Genomic DNA, 23,968 nt, shown 5'->3' with positions numbered 1-23,968 from the left:
ATAAAAAAAAAGTTAAAAGAAGCCAAAGAAAACCTATACATGAAGAAATCAAAAATAAAGGCCAAAAGCCTACTAGCTGAAAGGAGAGGCCCGTGATGCAAACAGGAGGCAGAAGAGGGATTAAAACTTAGACATTGGTATTCGTTTGGAATTTTCACACATGCAACACTAACGCAGAAACCTCTATTTTAATGTCTTCCTTTCAAAAGCTTCGAGAATCCATCTCGCACACACCCACATGAAACAAATTGTGACAAGCATATATAACTTTACTCCAGCTCAAATTAAAGAATTTCACAAAGATGACATTGACGCGGCCCTCAGAAAATCAGTTTATTTTGTTTACCACTGCAATGACCACCTTTTTTTTTTCTTCATAGACTGCTTCGACGCACGTGCATCATACAGTTTTGTCATGTAGCGAGGTTTTTGTGTGAGCTATACAACTCAAGGGGTCAAAATTATTCTGAATTAACCTTTTGAATGACACAAAGCAGTATAGACTAAGAATATATATTTGCCAGTGCAGCAAAAAAGTAAGGAGTACTTATTACACATTAAAACTCTTTTTTCGCAGTACCAGTGGGAGTCTTATTTGATTATAATACAGGCTTTAAATTTACGTTGAAGTTCTTGAGATGCATGTACACTGCTTTTATCTGCTGCAACCAATGATTGCTTTGACAAAACCCAACACAAATGGTGGGTGAAGAAGGGGCTAACGTTAAGCTCAAGCTGAGAGTGCAATGATGAAAGCAAATATATATATATATAAAGATCCGATGGCACAAAACAGTGCAAGCGTGGTTTTCTTTCAGCGAGCAAGCTGTGGGTGCTACTCGCTCTGATGGCGCCACTGGCACGGTTTGGGGCCAGTTTCCGGAGTTCTTCCCATCCTACATGAGCCCTGCCGTGTTGAGCATACATGGAGGACATGTCTCAGCATTACGAACACTGAAGCTAGAATTGACCGCGTCGTGGCGCTGAACCCTCCCTCCCACACAAACGATAGTGGCAATGTCGGAGCAGGCTGTTTTTGAAATAGTCCTCAAAGAAAACTACACCGTGCCTTACATGAAACTTCATGCCAATTGTTTCAAACGTATTCAAAACCTTAAGAACATATCTAAAAAATTTCAAACATTTTCACATCCCTAATTACCTTATACAACTACAACTGTGTGCAGCTACAAAAACATCTTTAGAACACGCACAGTGAGACGCACCTACTAGCTAGCAGTCAGTTTTGCCTGCTATATATCTGTGCATGGACTTTTGTTTTTGGCTAACGTTTGAAAGATCCAACATTTGGACCTCAAGCAGATTCCATTAAATTAAGACAAACCTTGTTTCTACTCGAAAGGCACCTTTAAGAAAACACATCTTGCCCATTCAAAAAACTCAAGGCACTGCACAGACACTAACGGTTATCTTGAACCCATTCTCAAGTGTTTTGTTTTTCAGTTGCTGATGTAGCTGTTAGATGTCAGCAGCCCAAACAGAGGTACTAGCCTGATCTCTAACTGACATCACTGTATCAAGTGCTACACATGCCAATGATGCTCTGACAGCAGCTGTGGCGTTGAAAGAATGTGTTCCAAGTGTTCAAGGAAAGGTGGGCAGGCCTAGCACAGATGCCGAAATGTCGTACATGTCAATGGTAATGTCCGCAACAAAGAAATGGTAGTCAATAAGAGAGGAAATGTCTGATAGGTAAGTAATTTCTTGGCAGAAACTACCATCTATAGATTGTTTACAAAATAGTAAGCATAAAATACAGCACTTCATGTTCCTCAGTTAAATGAGTGCTGAGAATCAGTTTGAAAAAAAAACAGAAAAAAAACGAATTAGAAAAGTATATCTTGAAAAACCTGATTTCCACCTGATATTGTACTAAAAAAATTGCACCTGCTTTTCACTCCCCAAATTTCAAAAATACAAAACTCAAAAATGAACGGCCCCATGTTTGTGTGATAAGGTGTCTACAAAGTTCTGACTGTAAAGGCAAGACACATATTAATATAATTGCTACACTTAATTTATATGTACTACGCTGTCTCAACTTCTTTGTGAAATGCTGCACTTTTAAATTATATGAACTTGCAGTGTATTGGAGTCCTTTGTACTTGGGTTTTATTTTTTGGGGGTTCTGGGGTTATAAATTACGCGCTATTTTAGAGAGTAAATTCGGGTAATCCTCGCCTTTAAACCAAAGGCTTTCAGCCTTTGGTTTAAAGGCGAGGAACACAATCAGGTTAGCCATAAAACATTTTCATAATTCGGGTCTCTTTGGACTATTTTGTCCAACTAAGTCAAGTGACTACTAGCGCACGTCGTTTCGAGCTATTTTGCCCAACAAAATTTTTAAAAATCAAGTGACTACTAGCGCATGTCATTGTTTGCGACATAAAATTGCCTATATACGCTCATTAGTACTTTCATAAACAGTCTAGAATTGACAGCTTGCAGCAAGGAAGTGCTCTCCATGTCAAGTATTATTTTTTTTTTGTTTATGATGCCAACTGTTTCATCATGCACATTACCATACTCGTGTGCAACACTTCCATATGCAGTAGCCGACGGGTAATTCGGACTCCAATAATTCGGACTTGTAGGATATTTCGGACCTCGATGAGGCACCGTCAGTCGCCCCATAGAAGCGCATACATATTAGCGACGAATATTTCGGACTTCAAAAGTCCGAAAGTTCTATTTTTCGGACTAATTTCAGTCGCCTGCGAGCCAAGATCAGCCATCTTATCGGCTTTTTCACCGGCGCAAAAGACGCCATCTTGGATTGAGGTGGATTTATGCTGCAGTTGGCTTGGCTTGACACACATTCAGTACCTCATTGTTGCCAGTAGAGGTCCCTGCGATCTCTGACACTTCGAGGTGGCAGCCGGATTGTCATCGCCGGCAACTTGCTTTTGTCGCCGACATTGTCGCGGGCAGTTATCGCTTGTCCCATACGTTGAAAATTGGTTGTTGGGGGAAGGAAATTGTGCTGGAGCTATCTCACATCTCAGCGGGAAGGGATAAAGGAGGGACTGAGAGAAGAAAAGAAGCAAGAGGTGCCGTAATGGAGGGCTCCAGAATAATTTCAATCACCTGGGGATCTTTAACGTGCACTGACATCGCACAGCACACAGGCGCCTTTGCGTTTCGCCTCCATCGAAACGCGGCCACCGCGGTCAGGTTCCAACCCGAGTACTCCGGATCAGTAGCCGACCGCGCTAACCACTGAGCCACCGCGGCGGGTCTCATACGTTCGTCATTCGCCGTTTCGTCACTCGGGTTTCTCTGACCACGTTGACCGAGTGGCGCTCAGTCTTCACGAAGTTACATCTGTTCGCCGTTTTGTGATTGCGTCCGGCGGTTCCGCCGCTTTGAAAGAAAAGTGCCTTATCTTTGAGTGCGTTTAACGAGCGGTGTGGTGCACACTCGGGTTGTGGACAACATGGCCCCGCCGGGTCCATTAAAGAAGCGTGGGAAGTATTCCAACTAAATGCGGTGACCTTGCTGTTTAGCGTGTACAGTGAAAGCACAACCTTGGCGCAAATCGTCGCCAGCAAGAGAAATTTTCCGCAAGGTAAAATCACTGACATTTTTAAGCCGATTTCATCTCAATAAAGTGATTTTTTGTACTTCACGGATTTTTCGGACTGTTCGATTAATCGGACCATTTTTCAGGTCCCTTCGAGTCAGAAAAATCGGTCGGCGACTGTGGTTTGCTAGACCTGCCTGCCTTTGCACTCTGCAAAAACATTCAACATCACAATAGCCATCTAAAATACCTTGGAACAGGGTGTCGTTAGCGTGGTCAGCGCTTGATACATTGGTGCCAATAAAATGTCCCATCAGTGCCTGTGTTCAGGCTCCTCATCTGCAAGGCATGCTTTTTGACCTTACCCACATATTAAACCATGGCATGGAAAACAAGCATTAAAAAAGGTTTAAATTTACCATCATCAGCTAACTGAAAACACTGCTCCAAAAAAAAGGTAGAACTCATCTACTAGTTTCTAGGCGGTGCCTTCTGCTTTGAACACCGACAAACTACACTTTCCTCAAAATGCATTTTCGAGTAGGAATCAGGTTTAACCCAATTTTAAGAACCTTGCTGGGCTCGGGGTGCAAGAACCAGGTGAAATCAGGCTTTACACAAAAATTACAGGCCCGAAGTGTACTCTGTGAACAAAAAAAGGAAAGGAACAACAAGAGCACACTCGCAGAGCGCATACTGGGTGCTTTGTATACGCAATAATTTACTGCAGTTAGCAAAACAAACTGATGAAACAAAACAGAAAATTCTTGTTCCAAGGCAAAAAGCTGGACAGTTACCTAATTCACCACTGACCTCAGCACACACTCCTGCATGAATTTTTGATTCCAGACATGTCCTATGAGAGTCTTTTGGTAAGTGATCAATGCATAAAATTAATAAGAGCTTTCCCTGAACACATTTAGGTCCGCACATATCATTCTTAGTAAAGCCACTCACCTTTTCAAAAAATCCATCTTTTTTCCCATATTCATCAGTTGCATCAAGTACATACAATGGAAGCACATGCAGCTGCTCATCATCACCTTTCTCGAATCCTCTATGTTTTGTCAGGGTCACTACCTGAAAAGGCATCATGGCAAACATGAATTTCTGAAGCTTTCTCACAGCTTAAAGAGGTAAATTAGTGATGTGTGCTTGCAAAGGAACCTGTGCAGACGTGCAAAGAAAGAACAGGATAGTCCATGAGATGGCTCTGCATCACAGTTTAACTCTTGTGATGTAAACATCATTAGGTGCATCCTAAAACTTTTTCATACAATGTGGATGCGCATACATGCACAGACACACAGGTTATTAAAAGGTCGGGAAGACACAGGCAAAAATGCTTTTTCCAGCTAGACCCCTGACTTGTTCAAGATCTAATTTCGCATGTAGGCAACATTGTGCACTCGGTACTGTTTAATACTATGTTTGGGCCTAGGTGTTCTCTGCTTTTTACAGAATAAATCTGTAAAAAATGAGTAGCCTGGAGCCAAGCTAAAAAAGCTGTATTTCGTAATGGGAGAAATGCTGGGGATTTCTGTCACTAGAGGAATGTGGGCTATGGGCCGGGTTCATCTGGTACTAGTTTTGCGTCCTCTGCAACAAATGGCACCACCATTATTTCCTCTGCAAAATTCAACATTTTCTTTTTTTTTTTTGGCCCACCATTGTCACAGACAACCATACAATTTTAGTTGAGAAACAGGCAAGTCCTGCACCCAAACATCAATGCCAAATGCCGTCCCTGGGTGAAATCTAAATGTGAACAATATAAAATTTGGTATGCACGCGCACACACACACACACACACACACACACACACACACACACACACACAAAGTTGTAATCACAATGCACATGGATAGGTTGCCATGCTAGTGGATTTTAATTCGAGGGCTGTCGTGTCACTTGCTGTTAACACTTGAATCAAGGTTCAAGCCTTGCCTATCAAGGCCACAACAACTTAAACCTCACAGGTGCGAGAGAACCTATGAAAACCTTCACTCGCAGTACCAGCATCCCAAATGATGTCAGAAACACTTATTTGTTTTTTATAACTGCTTCCTGTGTCCCTTATGAGACCCCCCCAAAAAAAAAACATGTCCATAGGCCATTGAATAGTTCTTTAGCCTGAAGTCTGCCATTCCCTTGACAAGATAAAAAACTTTACGGTTGACTTCATTATTGCAAAAGAAGGTTTTGACAAACCACAAAGTAAATGACAACAAAATACAAAGAAAAAGTTATCAGTGCGATCCAAAGAGTTTATAAACATCAGAGTTAGTGAATGGTAGAAAGCACAAAAAGAAAAGTTTATATCCTGTCTTTATGCCCTACATGTAGGATCACTAACAATACCTTTTGTTTCATAAATTCTTTTATGAATATGATTTTTGTAATCCTGTTTAATTTCATGCAGCTTCACCCAGTAAAGAAGCAAGAGTCATTTGATAATTAAGGCTACGTTATGTTCTCTTTTTCCCCTTTACGGTTTATGGTTTATGAGGGTTTAACGTCCCAGAGCGACTCAGGCTACGAGGGATGCCATAGTGAAGTGCTCCGGAAATTTCGACCGCCTGGGGTTCTTTAACGTGCACTGGCATTGCACAGTACACGCGCCTCGATACACTCGCCTCCATTGAAATGCGACCGCCGTGGCCAGGGTCGAACCCGAATCTTTTGGGTCAGCAGCCGAGCACCATAACCACTGAGCCACTGCGGTGACTTCTTTTTTCCCTTTAAATTTAGATTATTTTAAGGGCATAGGGTTTCTCAATATTACCTAGAAGGAAAGCAGGTGGCGCTGCACTTCATTCACCAGGGAGAGGCATGGGAATGCTGGGAAGATGAGGTTTCTTACTCGGCTTGGCTACTGTTGGCATGAAACATGGATTAAGCCATAACAATCTGACTGTTCTCGCAGCAAACCACGAAGAAATGCTATGAAAGTTTCCATAATTTTATCTGTATGCAGAGGAGAGCATCGCAGTGCAGCTGCCGAATCAGAGGCAGAATCCACGTTTTTGGCCGAGCACTAGCCAAGCCAAGTAAAAAAACCTCATCTTCCTGGCATTATCGCACTGGATGAAATGCTCTTTAATGACACCTTCGACTAGTCACTTCGATCCTCTGGCTAAGAGCGCGCAAATCAAGGCAAGCTCTGAATCTGAGTCAGAGGACGTGCCATCAAGCCGAATATGTGAGGCGCGTCAAGAGCGGTCACATGACGGAAGCAAAACATGAAAGCTTTTCACTTGGCACCGATTGGTCGCAACATTTGGCACATTTTATTTACCCTGTATAGTACCTTTCTGTCAAAGCACATCCATATTCTATCCTCAGAGCACCCATTGAAAAGGAGCTGTTTGATCAACACCGCAACATGACTTATGAGTTTGGCCAGCGTCTCCATCCCGATCAGTCCGCCAGCTGACACTGCTACTATAAGCTACAAAAATGTTGCACTTTCACTGTCCAAATGCACATTTTTTGCATTGCACCCAATAATGAACACTCACAACAATGGAGCCGCAAAGATGTCTCGTCAAAAATACAGGCATAAAGACACCGCAGGAGGCCTCTCGCGCTAAGCCTTTTCCACACCTGCAAATGCCGCTGGTTCGTGCTGAATTCCAATGGCAGACCGGGATCAGGTTTTTCTGCTCTGTTTGGAGCAGTCGTATTTCAATGGCAGATAGGGGTCACGCATCGATTCTGGATCGCTCTGTGAAGCAGAGATATTTGCTCTGTCGAAGTCGGCAGATTTGACAGGAGCCCCGCGTGATGTTTTCCTTTACCCGCGTCTGCTTCGGCTGCAGCTGCTTCATTCCTGTCATCGCTAAGCAATAATCCGAGCAACATACAAAAAACGTTTTTGACCTTTTTTGGATTGTTAGCTACACACAGTGCCTTCTCAGTTGAAACGCGCAATGATAACTCTCCCAAATATAATTACAGTATTTGTCCTATTGTTCACGTCCGCATAAATTAAAATTACTGCATAAATGAAGAAACCGTGTTAACAGAATGTCAGTTCCTTGTGACCGATTTTTAGACCAAAATCGGTAACTTGTTAGAACCAGAGCTCCGTTTGAACCTCCCGTACTTTCCGACGTCAGACAACGTGTACTTGCTAAGCCTAGCAGCTCTGTAAATACGGGAGCAATATGAAAATTTGGCATGCTTTATGGCTAAAATTGTGAGGCGCGGGCATTTTCTGACAAAGCGAAAGCTTTATGCACCTTTCGTTTGCCGTGAACATGAGAGACAGAGTGACGGCAAGGACGAATCAGTGGTGAAATGAGAAGCTCCACTTCGACACACGCCACCATGTTAGCTGAATGTAGAGCTTTTCTAATGCCCCCGCGGGAGCACATGCATTCCATTCACAGTATGGGAGGGAGTGATCTCCGCCGGAGCTACACACTCCGTACATGATTTGGCGGAGCACTAGCGATATGCCATTGAAATTCATCATCAGTCGCCGATTTTAGCGCGGTAATCTATGCTGCTACGCATAGCAAAGAAACTTTCTGAGATACCAGCACATACTGATGAACGTCATTGCCGTGAAGCTTGTGCATAACTTGAGCACATCAAAACATTGTCACAGAACCACTGTGCCATCTGCCGCTGCCAGCCACCTTATTGCATATTGCAGCCATGCAGGCACTGTGCTAGGATTAGCGTGAATATCCACGTGACCCAGAGCGCCCCTACCATTCTGGGAAGAAAGTCATCATCACCAGCCTGACTACGCCCACTGCCGGGCAAAGGCCTCTCACATGTCTCTCCAATTAATCCTGTGCTTTGCCAGCTGCAGCCACCATATCCGAGCTAACTTTCGGCCGCCCCCTGCCACGTTTGCCTTCTGCCTTCTCTTGGAATCTACTCTGTTACCCTTAAGGGTCAGCAGAAATCTTGTCTCGCATTACATGCCCTGCCCATGCCCATTTCTTCCTCTTGATTCTGACCAGGATGTCATTAACACAAGTTTGTTCCCTCACCCACTCTGCACGCTTCCGGTCTCTTCAAGTTGCACCTATCATTTTTCTTTCCACAGCTCAGTGCGTTGTCCTTAGGTTGAACCCTTTTCGTCAGCCTCCACATTTCTGCCCCATCGGTGAGTACCGGTAAGATACAGCTGTTGTATACTTTTCTCTTGAGGGATATTGGTGAACTGCCATTCAAGATCTGAGCGAACCTGCCATATGCGCTCCATCCCATTCTTATTGCCGTATTTACGCGCATAATTTGCGCACTTTTTATTCAGAAATTAGGGCTCAAAGAAAAAGGTGTGCAAATTACGCGAGGATTTCGCGAGCGCGACTTAAAAAAACTCCACAAAGGTCATAACGCGCAATACAGGTTTAGTGTATGTTGCTGCGTATACGTCAGCACCCGGACCCGCACCCCACGCTGGCAGCCCCCTGAAAAAAAGTTCACTATAAATGAAATCCCCCCCCCCCCCCCCCCTTGTGGGATGGCATGAAGGTGCATGCATGAAGCTGAATAAGACGCTAAAACAGCATCATCGCTTGCGGCCCAGGCAATTGTTCGGTAGTTCCGGATTCCGTAAGTTTGCTCTCGCAACTTCATCCGCGATAGCAAGCGCGAATCAATTAATCAATTATCACACCACACAATTCTTTAACAGTACCGCGCGGGCGTCGACCAAACTGCTTGTCGGCGCCTTATCCCGGCGCGGAGCTGTGAAGCCAGCGAGAATAGCCACGTGTGCACAAGTTTTCCGACACAACGATTGTCGTCTATGGGCAAACTTGTGCGTACACGGTTATTCTCGCTGGCTTCGCCGCTCCGCGCTGTGGTAAGGCGCTGACAAGCAGTTTGAAACTTGCGGAACAAACACGCGGAATAGTCGAATGCTACTGGGTAGAGCCATAAGGCCCGTGTGCATTATGGTGGTCTAGCGCAGCGCGGTGCGTAAAATATGCGAGTAAAAAATGTTTTTTGTAAATACGGGTGATAAGTTAAGGGTGCGCAAATTATGCGAGGGCGCAAATTATGCGCATAAATACGGTGTAAGACTGGACACGGGCTTTAGAACCTTCAGAGGCTGGCGCTCAACGAAGAAGACGACGAGAAGCGCCGAACACTGCGAAGCTCGAGCGCCGAACACTCCGAAGCTCGAGCGCCGAACGCTCGGTCGCTCGTGCGTGCTCTGGACTGAACGCGGTCTCCGTTCTGTGCCTGGACGGTTCGGCTGGCTGTTTGTGACGCTGTGCTTATTACTATGCTGTGCTCTTATTACTGTGGTGTGCTGTGGTGTGCTGTGTTCTTATTACAAGTGGTGGAGGTGCCAACGATCCCTCGCCCTGGAGCTTCGCACCCGCGCATTGACTACCACCTCTGCAATGCCTGAGGCCGTCACCCAAACCGCTTCACCGCTTCCGTCGGCTGTCTTCTGTTCCGGCGCCACGCAGCAGCGTGACCCGACCGTCTTCAGCGGCACAGATGACACGGATGTGGAGGATTGGTTGGCCTCCTATGAACGCATAAGCGCATACAACAAGTGGGACGATAGCGTCAAGCTCACCAACGTTATCTTTTATCTGAGCGACGTAGCCAATCTCTGGTTTCAAAACCACGAGGCTGACATCTCAAGCTGGGCAGCTCTAAAAACCAGCCTGACAGAAGTCTTTGGCCGTCCCGCCGTGCGAAAGCTTCGCGCCGAGCAACGCTTGCGAAGTCGGGCCCACCAAACCGGTGAAAACTTCACCAGTTATATAGAAGATGTCGTCGACCTCTGCAAGCGTGTCAACCCTTCTATGAGTGAGGCCGACAAGATCAGACACATTATGAAAGGCATTGAGGATGATGCCTTCCAGATGCTCGTCACCAAAGATCCCCAGACTGTCTCCGGTGTCATCGGCTACTGCCAAAGCTTCGATGAGCTGCGCAAACAACGCCTTTCTACCCGGCGTGCAGGCTTACAGGAGGCCGCACTTTGCAGCTTGGCTCTGCCAGGGGACGGGGCTCTGGACCAACAGTCGCTCCTCCAGAGCATCCAGCAGTTTGTACGTGAGGAAGTCGCACGCCAGCTATCTTTGTCTACCTGCCCGCCTGCACTGTCGCTCACTCCCAACCGACAGCGTGTTATTGAGGAGCAGGTCGCTGAAGTCCTGCCACCTCCTTCTCAGCCACTCCTGATCGCGGCTCCTCTTACGTACGCTGATGCCGTGGTGCGGTCGCGGCCCTCACCTGCTGCCCCTGTCTACAGGCCACCTACCCGGCAGTTAGAACCCCAGCGACCTGCAACCCCACCTTACCGTCCGGTTGCCCGCCCCCGATCACAGCCGCAGCCACTCAACCCCTGGCGCACACAAGACAACCGCCCTATTTGCTACGCCTGTGGCGTCGCTGGTCATGTTGTTCGTATGTGTCGCAGTCGTGACCACCGTCCCTACGATTATAGGCGTGAGCCGACGTACGACCTTCCGCCGTCGTCCTCGCCTGTGTCACACTTGCCGCCTCCGGATTCTTCTTCTCCTAGTTACCATCCCCGCTCCCACCGCTCACCGTCTCCTGGCCGTCGTTCCCGTTCCCCAATGCTCCGTCGCCAACCCGCCGTCCACGCAGAAAACTAACCACCGCAGTTCCGGAGGCAAGAACTGCGTCACCAGCGGCTCACTCAAGACCTGTTTCTGCGCCTGCCAATATTATTACTGTTTTCGTTGAAGGAGTCGCCGTCGAAGCACTTGTTGACACTGGCGCAGCCGTTTCGGTTCTCAGTCACACCCTCTGTCGCACTCAAAAAAGTGACGACGCCCCTTCCTCCCGTTTCTCTCCGGACGTCCAGCGCTCAGGACATTCGACCGTTAGCCGCCTGCACCGCCCGCCTGCTCATCGGGAACGTTCCCTACACAATCGAGTTCATCGTCCTCGCCCACTCCTCTCACGACGTTATCCTTGGCTGGGACTTCCTCTCCTCACATCACGCCGTTATTGATTGCGTCCGTGCTCAGCTTGACTTGTCGCCCTACAGTGACGCCCCCTTGGACGTAGCCGGTGCTGCTGCTGCCGCTACTGTGGTCGTCTCAGAGGACACAGACGTTCCACCTTTCTCTTCAGTGCTGGTACCTCTTTCTTGTGCTGCGCTCTCAGATGCAACAGTGACTGATACCCCCTCTTTACGATGCGCTGACCAGAAGTCTGTTTTGCTGCCTCATGCTGTGCTGACAATTGTTCGTGGCTCCAGCGCTATTTATGTGGCCAACCCGTTCTCCTGCCCTACCACTTTACTTCGTGGCCAATCGCTTGGTAGCGTTGCCGTTCTCGATCCCGCCTCCGCATACCCCCTCGTCGATAGCACGGGCGGCCTTCACATAAGCGCCATTACGCCTGTTCCCATCACGAATCAGTCGTCTGTAGATAATTTTCACCGTTCCGTCGACGCCGCCCTGACGTCTACCCAACGCGACCAGCTTGTAGCCGTTCTGCAGCGTTTTCAAGCTTCGTTTGACTACCAGCAACCTTCCTTGGGCCGCACCACCACCGTTACCCACTGTATTGACACTGGAACCCAAGCCCCTTTGCGCCAACGTCCGTACCGCATGTCAGCCGCTGAGCGCAGCATCATTGACGCCCAGGTGACCGACATGCTCCAGCGTCACGTGATACAACCGTCGCACAGCCCGTGGGCATCGCCAGTGGTTCTGGTCAAGAAAAAAGACGGTTCCATCCTTTTCTGCGTGGACTACCGTCGTCTGAATAAGATTACCCGCAAGGACGTTTACCCTCTCCCCGTATCGACGATGCCCTTGACTGCCTGCAGGGCTCTGAGTTCTTTTCTTCATTGGACTTGCGCTCCGGTTACTGGCAGGTGCCGATAGCGGAAGCCGATCACCCAAAAACTGCATTCGTCACACCCGATGGGCTCTGAATTTAATGTCATGCCTTTCGGCCTCTGCAATGCACCCGCCACATTCGAGCGCATGATGGACAACATACTCCGAGGGCTCAAATGGCACACATGCCTTTGTTATCTCGATGACGATCTCGATCTTTTCCCCGGACTTTCCGTCTCACCTCCAGCGCCTCAAGACTGTTCTTCGCTGCCTGGCCGACGCTGGCCTCCAACTTAATTTGAAAAAGTGCCGCTTCGGAGCTCGGCAGCTCACCATTCTCGGTCATGTCGTATCGAAGGATGGCGTTCTCCCGGACCCGGCCAAGTTGCGAGCTGTGGCCGAATTTCCAAAGCCCACTTCTGTAAAAGACCTTCTGTAAAAAGCTTCGTCAGCCTCTGCTCCTACTTCCGCCGCTTTGTCCGCAATTTTGCCACTATCGTCGACACCCTGAACAAGCTCCTTTCCACCCACGACCTTTCGGCCTGGTCGCCAGCCTGTGATGAAGCGTTTACGACACTCCGTCACCTCCTCCCCACTCCACCAATTCTGCGTCACTTCGACCCTCGTTCTCCGACGGAACTCCACACTCCGACGGAATGCCACTGGCGTCGGCCTCAGTGCCGTACTCGCTCAACGCAAGCAAGGCTTTGACGAATACGTTGTCGCTTACGCTAGCCGGACACTCACAAAAGCTGAAGCCAACTATTCTGTCACCGAGAAGGAGTGTTTAGCCATCCTTTGGGCGATCGTCAAATTTCGCCCCTACTTGTATGGGCGCCCTTTTGACGTTGCCACCGATCACCACCCCTCTGCTGGTTGTCCTCTTTGAAAGATCCCTCTGGTCGACTGGCGCGCTGGGCTCTGCTACTCCAAGAGTACGACATTCGCGTTATCTATCGTTCCGGCCGCAAACATGCCAATGCTGATGCCCTCTCACGTTCCCCTGTACCATCTGAGGCAGCGCCTTGTGTATCCGCCCTGTCTTCTTTCAAGTTTGAGTTCGCTGGTATGGCTTCCGAGCAACGCAAAGACCCGTGGATCACTTGCCTTTTTGATCTCCTATCTGGCCAATCGTCTCGACCTCCTTCCCATGCTCTCTGTCGTCAGTCCCGCCATTTCGCCATCCGAGACGAGCTCCTTTACCGCCGCAACTATCTCCCGGATGGTCGCAAGTGGCTTCTTGTCATTCCGACACATCTCCGCTCCTTCATTTGCTCTTCCTACCACGATGATCCCCAGTGTGCCCATGCCGGATTCTTGAAGACTTTCACCCGTCTATGACAGCGGTACTACTGGCGTGGGATGGCCCGTTACGTCCGCCAGTTCGTTCAGTCCTGCACCACATGCCAGCGACGAAAACATCCACCTCGCCGACCCGCCGCTCCTATGCAGCCGCTGCCTTGCCCAGTACAGCCCTCCGAGCATGTTGGCATCGACCTCTACGGCCCTCTTCCCAGCACATCAACCGGGAACCGCTGGATCATCGTTGCCATCGACCACCTTACATGTTACGCTGAAACATCGCCTTTACCATCCGCTACAGCCCACGACATTGCATCCTTCATTCTCCATCGCATCATTCTTCGCCATGGTGCGCCCAAAGAGCTGCTCAGTGATAGAGGTCCGGCCTTCCTCTCAGGAGTTGTAGAAGCTCTCCTTCAGGAATGCAACGTTGTTCACCGCACCAGCTCCGCCTACCATCCCCAGACAAATGGCATGGTTGAGCGTTTTAATCGCACCCTCAGCGACATGCTGGCCATGTATGTTGCTTCCGACCATTGTAACTGGGACCGCGTTCTCCCTTTTGTCACATACGCTTATAACTCCGCTGCTCAAGCCACCACCGGATTCTCTCCGTACTTTCTCCTGTACGGCCGTGAGCCTTCTTGCACAATGGACACCATTCTACCTTACCGCCCTGATGCTTCCGAATTTACAACTCTTTCTCAAGCCGCAACTTATGCCGAAGAATGCCGACAGCTTGCCCGGTCCTTCACTTCTCACGCCCAGCAGCAGCAGAAAGGCACCCGTGATCCCCCTGCACTTCCTCCCGGATGCCTTCGCGACTCTTTGGTCTGGCTCTGGGTACCCTCCTCAGGTCCCGGCCTTTCCTCCAAACTTGTTAGCAAGTACCAGGGACCCTACCGTATTCTTCAGCAGACATCCCCCGTCAATTACCTCATCGAACCCCTTACGCCATCCCCTGATCATTGCCGCCGAGGCCGCGAAATTGTCCACACGACCCGCCTCAAACCTTACTACGACCCCGCCGTCGTCACATCGCCCTAGGCCGCCAGGATGGCGCCTTTTCGCCCGGGGGGAATTGTAAGACTGGACACGAGCTTTAGAATCTTCAGAGGCTGGCGCTCAACGAAGAAGACGACGAGAAGCGCCGAACACTGCGAAGCTCGAGCGCCGAACACTCCAAAGCTCGAGCGCCGAACGCTCGGTCGCTCGTGCGTGCTATGGACTGAACGCGGTCTCCGTTCTGTGCCTGGACAATCCGCCTTTTTCACGACGCGACTGCGCATGCGCCCATCCCCTGGCGGCGGTGTCGCGAAACATATTGGAAGGGTCGCGCGCCACTCGAGACCGGCCGTGGAATTGTAAACAAACCTGCTTCCTACGCGGGGTGCGTTGCTGCAGCCGTCGGGTGTTCAGTGCGACGCATTTGGCAATGCCTACGACATGTGTTGCATACGGCTGCATTGCTCGATATGTAAAGAGAAGCAAACTCGGTTTTTTTCGCTTTCCGAACGCTTCCCGGGACCGCCTTCGACGCGAAGCGTGGATAAAAGCCGTTCGCCGGCTCGACGATCGTGGCCGCCATTGGGCACCGTCAAGACTGTGCGGAAATCACTTTGTGACAGGTGCGGACGAGGTACTGTGGTTAAATGCGTGTGCAGTCCATCACGAAATGCTTTATTCATGGGCAGGAAGGCCTCGAATGTCACCGCGGCACCCAGACTTCATTCCGATGCTTTTTGCTTTCTCAAGCAAGAAGGCCAAATGGGCAAGTGCTGTGAGCCGCTTTCAACGCGCGGTGGAGCGGGCAACGAAAAAGAAGCTACGAGAGCATTCACGCATGGTGCTAAAATTTTGTCATAATCTCCTATGGAAATTTCCTTGTTTATGCCACTACACCCTGGCCAATCCCCCCGTGTGGGTATGTGCCATGTATTAAGAGGCAGAAGAAGAAGAAGGCGCGTTATGCGTGTGTTCGCAGCAGCAGCAGGTATCTCGGCCACGAGCACGCACAACAACTTTTTTTTCATCATTCTTTCCCCGGACTGCTAGCGACTGGAACGGCCTTCCCCATGAACTTGCTGCCATCACATGCCAAACTATGTTTCTTAACCAAATTACGCGTTTGCTTGCATCACGATAATCATTTTTCTTTGTATAACTCGTTCAATTTTTGTGTACTTTTTCTGTTGTTAATCTATACGTGTCCCACCCCTTATGTAATACCCTCACACGAGGGTCTTTAAGGAAATAAAGTGAAGTGGAGTGAAGTTCGAATCATATCCATGATGAAGAGCTCTGCGTGGTATCGCCGGAATGGATTAATGTGCACCTCTCGCGCTCGTCTTTATGGACGCGCATGCTTGTTTAACCTATGCAGCGGTGTGTTGTGGGAAAATACAGTGAAATGCTAGCAGTGCTGCTTTGTTGCGAGTACGTTTGTGCTTTTATAGCTCGTGTAGCTATTCGGCAGCGCTTGAGCACAACGATTGCTTGTGGAAACTGTTGTCCCCAGTCGTTTTCTGTACTACGGCGTGCACGATGTAGTATCCACCTTTCATGAATGGCAGGCATATACAGCGGAAAACGCCAACCTCACTGATCTGGGATATTTTATCGAACATTATGTTCCGAATGTAGCCTTCATCTCTGAAGCGGCGGCCCTTGCTAGCTGGTGTTCACATCGCATGCCGGATGATCGGAGATACTGAAGAATTTGCTCTTCGGTGGGCACTGCAGCCTGCCTCGGACTTCGCACCAAGCCATCAGTCAACCCTAGAAATCCTCCAGGTACCAGGTGCTGCCCAGGACACGCCATCGTTGATAGATTCCAACAAAACGTGCTCCGCAGCGGCACTCAGTCCGGCCGGGTTGGGCGCGCAGTACCCTACCAGTGAGCTTCCAGCGTTGTACGCGAGGTGGCAGCACAGGAAAATGAAAAAGGCGGATTCGGCTGGTTGTTCGTGACGCTGTGCTTGTTACTGTGCTGTGCTCTTATTACTGTGCTGTGCTGTGCTGTGTGTGCTGTATTAGTAGTGTGCTGTGTTCTTATTACAACGGTATTCTAGTTAGTTCCTTCTCATAATCCAGAGCAGCGGCCACTACCTGCCCTAAGCAGACATATTCCCTTGCCGCTTCCAGCACCTCGCTATCAATTGTGGACTGCTGTTCTCTTGCGAGACTGTTGAACGTTACTTTGGTTTTCTGCAAGTTAATTTTAAGATCTACCGTTCTGTTCTGCCTGTTCAATGCATTAATCATGCTTTGCAGCTCATCTCCTGAGTTTCTCAGCAAGGCAATGTCATCAGCGAATCGCAAATTACTTAGGTATTCTTCATTAACTTTTATCCCCAACTGTTCCCAATCCAGGCCTCAGAACACCTATATAGAGGAGGTGAATAGCATTGGCGCGATCGTATCTCCCTGCCTGACACCCTTCCTTATTGGAATTTTATTATGAAGGGCTATGGTAGCTGTGCAGTCGTTATAGATATCTTCCAGTATTTTCACAGAAGACTCTTCTACACCCTAATTCTGCAATGCCTGCATCATGCAACGATGGTGCAGAGGTACAGCATCTGCCTCGCATGCAAGAGGACCGGGGTTCGAATCCCGGTGTCGCGCAATCTCCACTGGGTTTAAAAAAAACTCCGCATGTCGATGAAATTGCATAACCAGGCCTGGGGAGCAGCCTGATCTTGGTGACCAGAACTGATAACGCACTCCCTCACCAGAGCAGGATTGGCCACCCTGGTATAGTACCTGGCCACAACCTCCTATGAACAAACCAATAAAAACCTCAGCAGTCATGCAAGCATTACGGAATGATTGGTGACCGCTTGGAAAGAGCCAGCCAGATGTAGTCGGAGAGTTTGGTTCTGACCAGCCGAATGTGCAGTCATCTCTCAGAGCACTCTCCAGCGATCGAAAGCGACCAGCCAAAGATGGCATAAGAAACTCGCATGGATGGTGGTGCCAGGTTTCCGTCTAGGTTATATTGAGAAACTCTATGCCTTAAGGGGGGATGCAGCTTTCAAAACAGTTTCAGTTTCCTATTTTTTGATGGATTTTGATAAAAATGCTTTTGCAAGTTAGTAATTCTTTCAAAACTTAAGTGCATGAAATTCCAGCATTATACCTGAATAACATTTTTTCAGCATTTTTTTTTCTCTTCTACACAGCCTGCAGACTCAACAAAATGTGACAGAAGACTGGTTGAACATTCACTGCATTTCTGAATATGTGCTACCCATGATGATTTCTTTTTCCAGAACATTTTTTTTTTGTTTTCATTTTTTACAAAAGAGTTGGCATTGGCATGTCTAAGCTAGACAAGTTGTCACACCAAAAATCTACAATCCATCAAAATGCTAAGCCAAAGCTTGTTATCGCATATAGTGAAGTTCTGCAGGTGCAACAAAAGAAACAGGGTCAAAACAGACAAAACAGTCACGAAGAAATCTGCTCCACAAGGTGAGCATCCAGTCAAAAATCTGGAACGGAGAAAAACGCTGATTTTTTTAGTGATTCCCCGATATGCAGTGACACTGCGGTTCACAAAATAATTGTTCAAGAGTATTTTGCAGTGGATTTTAGCAATGAAACTTTGGGTCAGCATAGAAAACAAGGCATAAGAGTGGATACAGTAATTAAAAACAAAGATTATTCCGGCCATTTTTTGTGATTTGAAAGCCGCGCCCCTCCCAATAAATGCCGAAAGCAGAAGACTGGGCAGCCGTCGCTGTAGCTCAGTTGGTAGAGCATCAGAGGCAAAATTCGGAAGTAGTGGGTTCGGATCCCACCAGTGGCAAGTGGGTGTTTTTCCTTCTGCTTTCCAGTCAATTATCTTTAAATAATTACTCTATTACTCTCCTGGCCGCCGCGGTAGCTCAGTGATTATGGTGCTCGGCTGCTGACCCGAAGGACGCGGATTCTATCCTGGCCGTGGCAGTCCCATTTCGATGGAGGCAAAATACTAGAGGCCCGTGTACTGTGTGATGTCAGTGCAACACAGAAAGCACTAATGCACATCATAGGACACTGCATCATCACAGTGGTGCAGCAGTATGTAAAAAATTATGCTCCATTAGCAGAAAACTCCACTTAGCAGAAAACTGAATACACTGATATCTAAACAAAGCCACAATAACTCTGTGAGAAAAGAATTAAGAGGAGTCCCACGAATAGAAACAGTCCTTGCTTAATACATGGTTGCATGGCAGCACTCAATGTTAATAACAATAATTCCCCCATTACCGCCTGAATTTGTAACTACACATGAGCCAAGGAAGTCACTAATAATTGGTCTTCTACTATGGACATGAAACAACTCTATGAATATCATACATCATTCATGAGAACAGAACTTAATTTTATCACCAGTTGCACAGCAGGCATAGTTTAACAAACCTGAAATAAAGTTTTCGAAAGGTACTCACAACAGTGCAGCCGTTGTTCATGTTGTGTAGATCTTTGTGGGCATGGGCGCAATAGTCTACACAGGCTGTAACACCTGAAAATGGCCTTCCTGGCTTCAGTCCTAACCTACATGATATCCCTTCAGACTCAAATTCGGTCTGAAAAAAAAAAAAAGTAAGAAGGAGACAAAAAACAATGTTAAAATAGCTCTTTCAATATCAACAGAGAAAATATGGCAACAGGTACCACATGGAAATAAGACACACCTGGTTCTTGTACGATTCTGGTGCAACTCTAGCATACAAGGGAGCCATGTCAGTGGCCAACTGCTGCAGTTTGTCTTCAAGCTCCTGCTCCTGTATGTTACAAGCAGTGCAGTTAGAAGTGCAGCTGCCTGTACTCCATTGCAAACTCCACCATTGAAACTCCATCTACATTACCAAGATGTGCATATGACAATTTAACAATTTCCAAGCTGGACAGTGAGGGAAGTAACACAAGCACTCACTTTGCATGCACTTTTTAAGTATGCACTTTGCATGTGGGGCATTTGTTAGGGAAGATGTCAACAGCTATGTTGTCACTATGGCTTCTGACAGGGTAGTAGTTGGGAAGTTCAAATGTAATGAAGGACAGACAATAAAGTAATAAAATTAGGGGGTTGCAAACATTGGAATTTTCGAATACGAAACAAATATGAATGTGAAGAAAAAATTCCTTCGAATATGAAATATTCAAAAAAATTCAGAAAAAGGTAAATAGGTAAATGTCATTTTCCTTACTTTTTCAAAATAATATAGGGTCTTTGCAATCAAAATAAACAAAAATAGTCTGATTTGGCACCATACAAAGACATGTACAGAAATGAGTACTATACTTGATTAGACAGCATAACAGTATGCAACCTGTAATGCAGTCATGCAAAATGAGTAACAAAATGAAATTCATGAATTGACATGACAGGCAAATAGTAAAACCTTATTAATTCGGATTTCAAAGGACCAGAAGAAGTGCCTGAATTATCCCAAGGTCGAGTCCCCACTGACTCCAACTGGCCCCTGAAAAAAGTAAAACTGCTAAAAATGCAGTGAAGCCTTGTGAGGAGGCTCCATTGCACACACAGTGAGAAGCCCATGACGAGCATACAGTTTTGGCATGCTGAAAGAACAACGCCTGACATCAGAACGGCGTGACTGCTTCTCGAAAGTAAAAGAAATGACCAGTGATGCATCAGTTGGCATGAGCAGCGAATGCGCAGCCGGTAGTCGCCATTGCCATGGGCTGGCTACGAAGCTCATAAACCAAAAACTATGCACTAGGTGGCTCAGGCCTTCCCCTGAAACCGAGCTCAAACCCTTCCGCCCCCCGCCCCAGCTCTGCTATAATTTTTTCTTTGAGCATGCACCGCCAGCCCCCTCCACCGGTACAAATAAATTGCTTTGGGCCTCTCCTGAAAAAAATTTCTGGCTACGTGCCCGGACAGGGGCCCTCCTACATATCATTGCTATGCCTGCTGACGCATGCACGATGCATGCATGGGATACAATGCACCATGCAGTAGGCGGGATTAATGCACTATTTTGCTGTGACAACTCGACTCAGTCTTCCTTCGGGAGCCTCATGCAAAATCCTGCAAGTGAGGTTTCCTGCATTATCACAGTTGAGTTGGCCAAACATGATGCAGAGCTCATGCTAGAATAGCTGTGAAAGTGACAGAACGAGTGCCATGGATGGGGGCATTAAGTATGTAAAACGTTAAGGGGGAATGTGGAGATCGGATATGATTTTTTAAAAATTTTTTGGTGTAGAGCAATGAAATTTGGCAAGATTATTCGGAAGCCCATTGAATGCTTAAATACAAAATTTCACTGATATCCTAAGTAGTTTTGACATTATAAATTTGTATATGCTTCATTGCTATACCAAACTTTCAAAAGCTTGGCATGACAACAAAACATGGTAGGAGCCTGCAGTCACTCTTACATTTTACCCAAAGGAATGGCCAATGCAGTGATATTCACCAAATATTTTTAGCAGCCTTATTTTTTTCTACACAGAATGTTATATCCATGCTTGCATAATGTACTCATAACTGTCATGTCAAATTAGTGACAGACTGAAAAATGAGAAAGTAATTCAGAAATATAAGAACGTAACTGCATAAAGAATTTATCAAGGAATGCAATGCAACAAACTGCATGAAAATCAATGAAGCCATTGTCATGCTATGCTTTCTGCAAGCAGGGCAGTCAGGTCAATAAACACTTTTGAGAAAACTAACATTTTCACGGAGATTTCAGCCAGTTTTTGCTACATACGGCCACAAGAACATTTTTCAAAGTCACTTCTGGGTTGTTTTCAGGATATAATTAAAAAGACCTTATAGATTCCAAATTCAATGCTCTCTAATATCTGATTTTTTCGAGATTTTCGTGATTTGGTCCCCACATCCCCCTTTAAAGGTGCACTAAAGAGGAATCTAAACTCGTCTTTTTATCATGGGTACTCTATCTACACGTTCCGGGCATTCTTTAGAAACCGCGATTTATTGTCCTGTGTGGCCGATTACCCTAATTAAATTGAGTGAAACGTCCCGGCTCCCGCCTTTTTTTTTTAACTCAACGCGGTAGATAGGAGGAGTCAGCCAACGCATCAGCCAGTCCCGTGGCGGCTTGCCGCTCTGCCATCAGCAGAGTGATACGTAAATCAAAGAGTACACGTGTATTTTTATTTCCATGACCCTAATTTGCGACTATAATGTCTGTGACTGAAACTGTTTATTCACAGAAACCTAAAAAACAACATAAAAGCGAAAGCGAAGCCTCCACTGGACTGGCTGAAAGGCACTCCACGCGTTTGCTGACTCCACCTACCTACCGCGCTGAGTTTAAAAAAAAGGCGGGAGCCGCGATGTTTAATCCCATTTAATTAGGGCAATTGGCCGCACAGGACAATAACTCGAAGTTTCTAAGAATGTCCGGGACGTGTATACAGAGTTCCCGCGGTAAAAAGACGAGTTGAGATTCCTCTTTAGTGCACCTTTAAGTATGTAACACAAGTGGGTGGTCAGCCATCTTATTATCATCACGTGAGATATGTGAGGAAGCCCACTTGCAGAATTTCGCATGAGGTTCAAGCCTAGCAGCGTCCGAATGTGATCGGTCCATACATAAATAACAGAGACGAAATTGAAGTGAACGCCTTTGTACTGTTTTCCAGACATTTTACACTAGTCCTTCGGATAATTTGTCCAGACAGTGTCGTTTTCCCCTAGTGGGAGTTTTTGAAAGTCAGCACGGTGTTTGATCGCTGCCGAGTGCACTGGGAAATTTTCGAATATCAATATCTCGAACTGAAGATGAGCCGAATAACAAACATATTCAATTTGTATTTGATATTTCGAATATTCGCACAGACCTAAATAAAATGCTTCGCAGAGCCAGAAAAAGTCACAAATAAACTTATCATACTGCCGCATTTTACTACTCTTAGGCATGATGTCATAAAACCTGATGTCTACATTTACAAAGATTATTTACTACAGTAGAGCACCGCTGTTACGTTCTCGGGGGCTGCATTTTCTTGAGCCAGTCCCCATCCATGCTCCCATAGAAACCCATACAATACAAACTCGGCTTTTATGTCAAAACTGTGGCAGCTTTCCTGCATGCTGGCATTTTGACAGCCCACATTTAGTGTGCGTGAAACGATGACGGCATACAGGCCGAAGCAGAACACGACTACATTGACGCTTGACTGCCATCGTGTTTTGCAGCTTCCAGCGTGCTGCGCCCATGGCTACGCCAAGCCCGTTTATGGGCGGCGTGAATTTTGTTGCGGCTGTTGGTGCTGTTCCATCACCACTGCAGCGCGAACGACCAAAGGCGCGAAGATGAAATACGGCACTGCAAACGCCTCGCGAGCAGCGCTGTACATGATGCAGTTACGCAGGTTGGCCCTGAGGCACGTTTCTGTCATTCACGTTTTCCCTGTTGCCAGCAGCTTAAAAATGCAATTTCTAGGTTCCAGTAGAGGAGGACTGTTCATGATCAAAGCGGCCGCTGCGAAAATAGTGGAGAAGCGCGCACGCGTGCCCATCGCCAGCTCCACGTGCCTGCCATCTTCGATACCAACCTTCTACCAACAGCTGCTCAGACAGATGGAGAGCTATTGCAGGGCATTTAGGACTTTCTGTGCATGCGAACCATCGTAAGAGCCACAAAGCACATATCAAACAGCAGCGAAGCAAGTCCCCCTTACTTGAAGTAAAACAAAAATAAAAAAAAACGTCAGGCAATCAGGCAACAATGTAAATATTTTTACACGCATAAAAAAAAACGTCCGGCAACGATGTAAATCTTTTTACACGTGTGCTTCCCAGCTACTATGTTTCCCAGCTGGTATGTTTTTTTTTTCTTCACAGTCCCGTGAAAAACGTAACAGAAGGGTTCTGTATTTCCAGTGGTACTGGTACCAACAATGTACAGAGAACCTGACATTTGCAGCATGGTAGCATACTGAAACGAGAGCTATTATCATCTTATTTATTATGTCAAGAAATATATAATTTCATTTGCGCCTGAATGCAGTTACCCGGTCAAAAAGAGAGCACAGATTACTTATGTACAGGCTGTTTCACACTTAGAGGAAAACTGAGAGCGTATAGCGCTGCCTCCAACAGCCGAGCAGAATCGGCATCAAAGGTGCATGCACAATAAGCACGTCCGGCTGCCCTTTGCACGCATGTGCCTGGTTCTTCCCGTTCTCTCTGGGTGTCGGCGGCAGCAGTTCTGGAAGCGTGGCGGCCACGCGCTTCCAGTTTCCCTCTAAGTGTGAAACAGCCTGTACTTAACTTGATGATTTTAATGTTCATTTCGGTCCACAGCCTGAA

At 47.1% G+C, this 23,968-nt stretch overlaps 1 protein-coding gene across 2 annotated transcripts in view; it reads right to left on the bottom strand.

The window, feature by feature from the left end:
* The window catches only part of LOC144115350 (methylcytosine dioxygenase TET-like), a 78,804-nt gene that overhangs the window by 9,217 nt on the left and 45,619 nt on the right, over positions 1–23,968 (bottom strand). For both annotated transcript variants that reach the window (XM_077649699.1, XM_077649700.1), the window contains 3 exons: positions 19,344–19,433; positions 19,098–19,235; positions 4,502–4,624 (listed from right to left, as the gene is read on the bottom strand). In XM_077649699.1, the coding sequence (XP_077505825.1) occupies positions 4,502–4,624; positions 19,098–19,235; positions 19,344–19,433 (351 nt within the window). The remainder of the gene's footprint in view (positions 1–4,501; positions 4,625–19,097; positions 19,236–19,343; positions 19,434–23,968) is intronic.

Source organism: Amblyomma americanum, chromosome 1, assembly GCF_052857255.1.
Source record: "Amblyomma americanum isolate KBUSLIRL-KWMA chromosome 1, ASM5285725v1, whole genome shotgun sequence".
In the NCBI taxonomy this organism is placed as follows: domain Eukaryota; kingdom Metazoa; phylum Arthropoda; class Arachnida; order Ixodida; family Ixodidae; genus Amblyomma; species Amblyomma americanum.
This window is presented reverse-complemented; position numbering and strand designations above follow the sequence as displayed.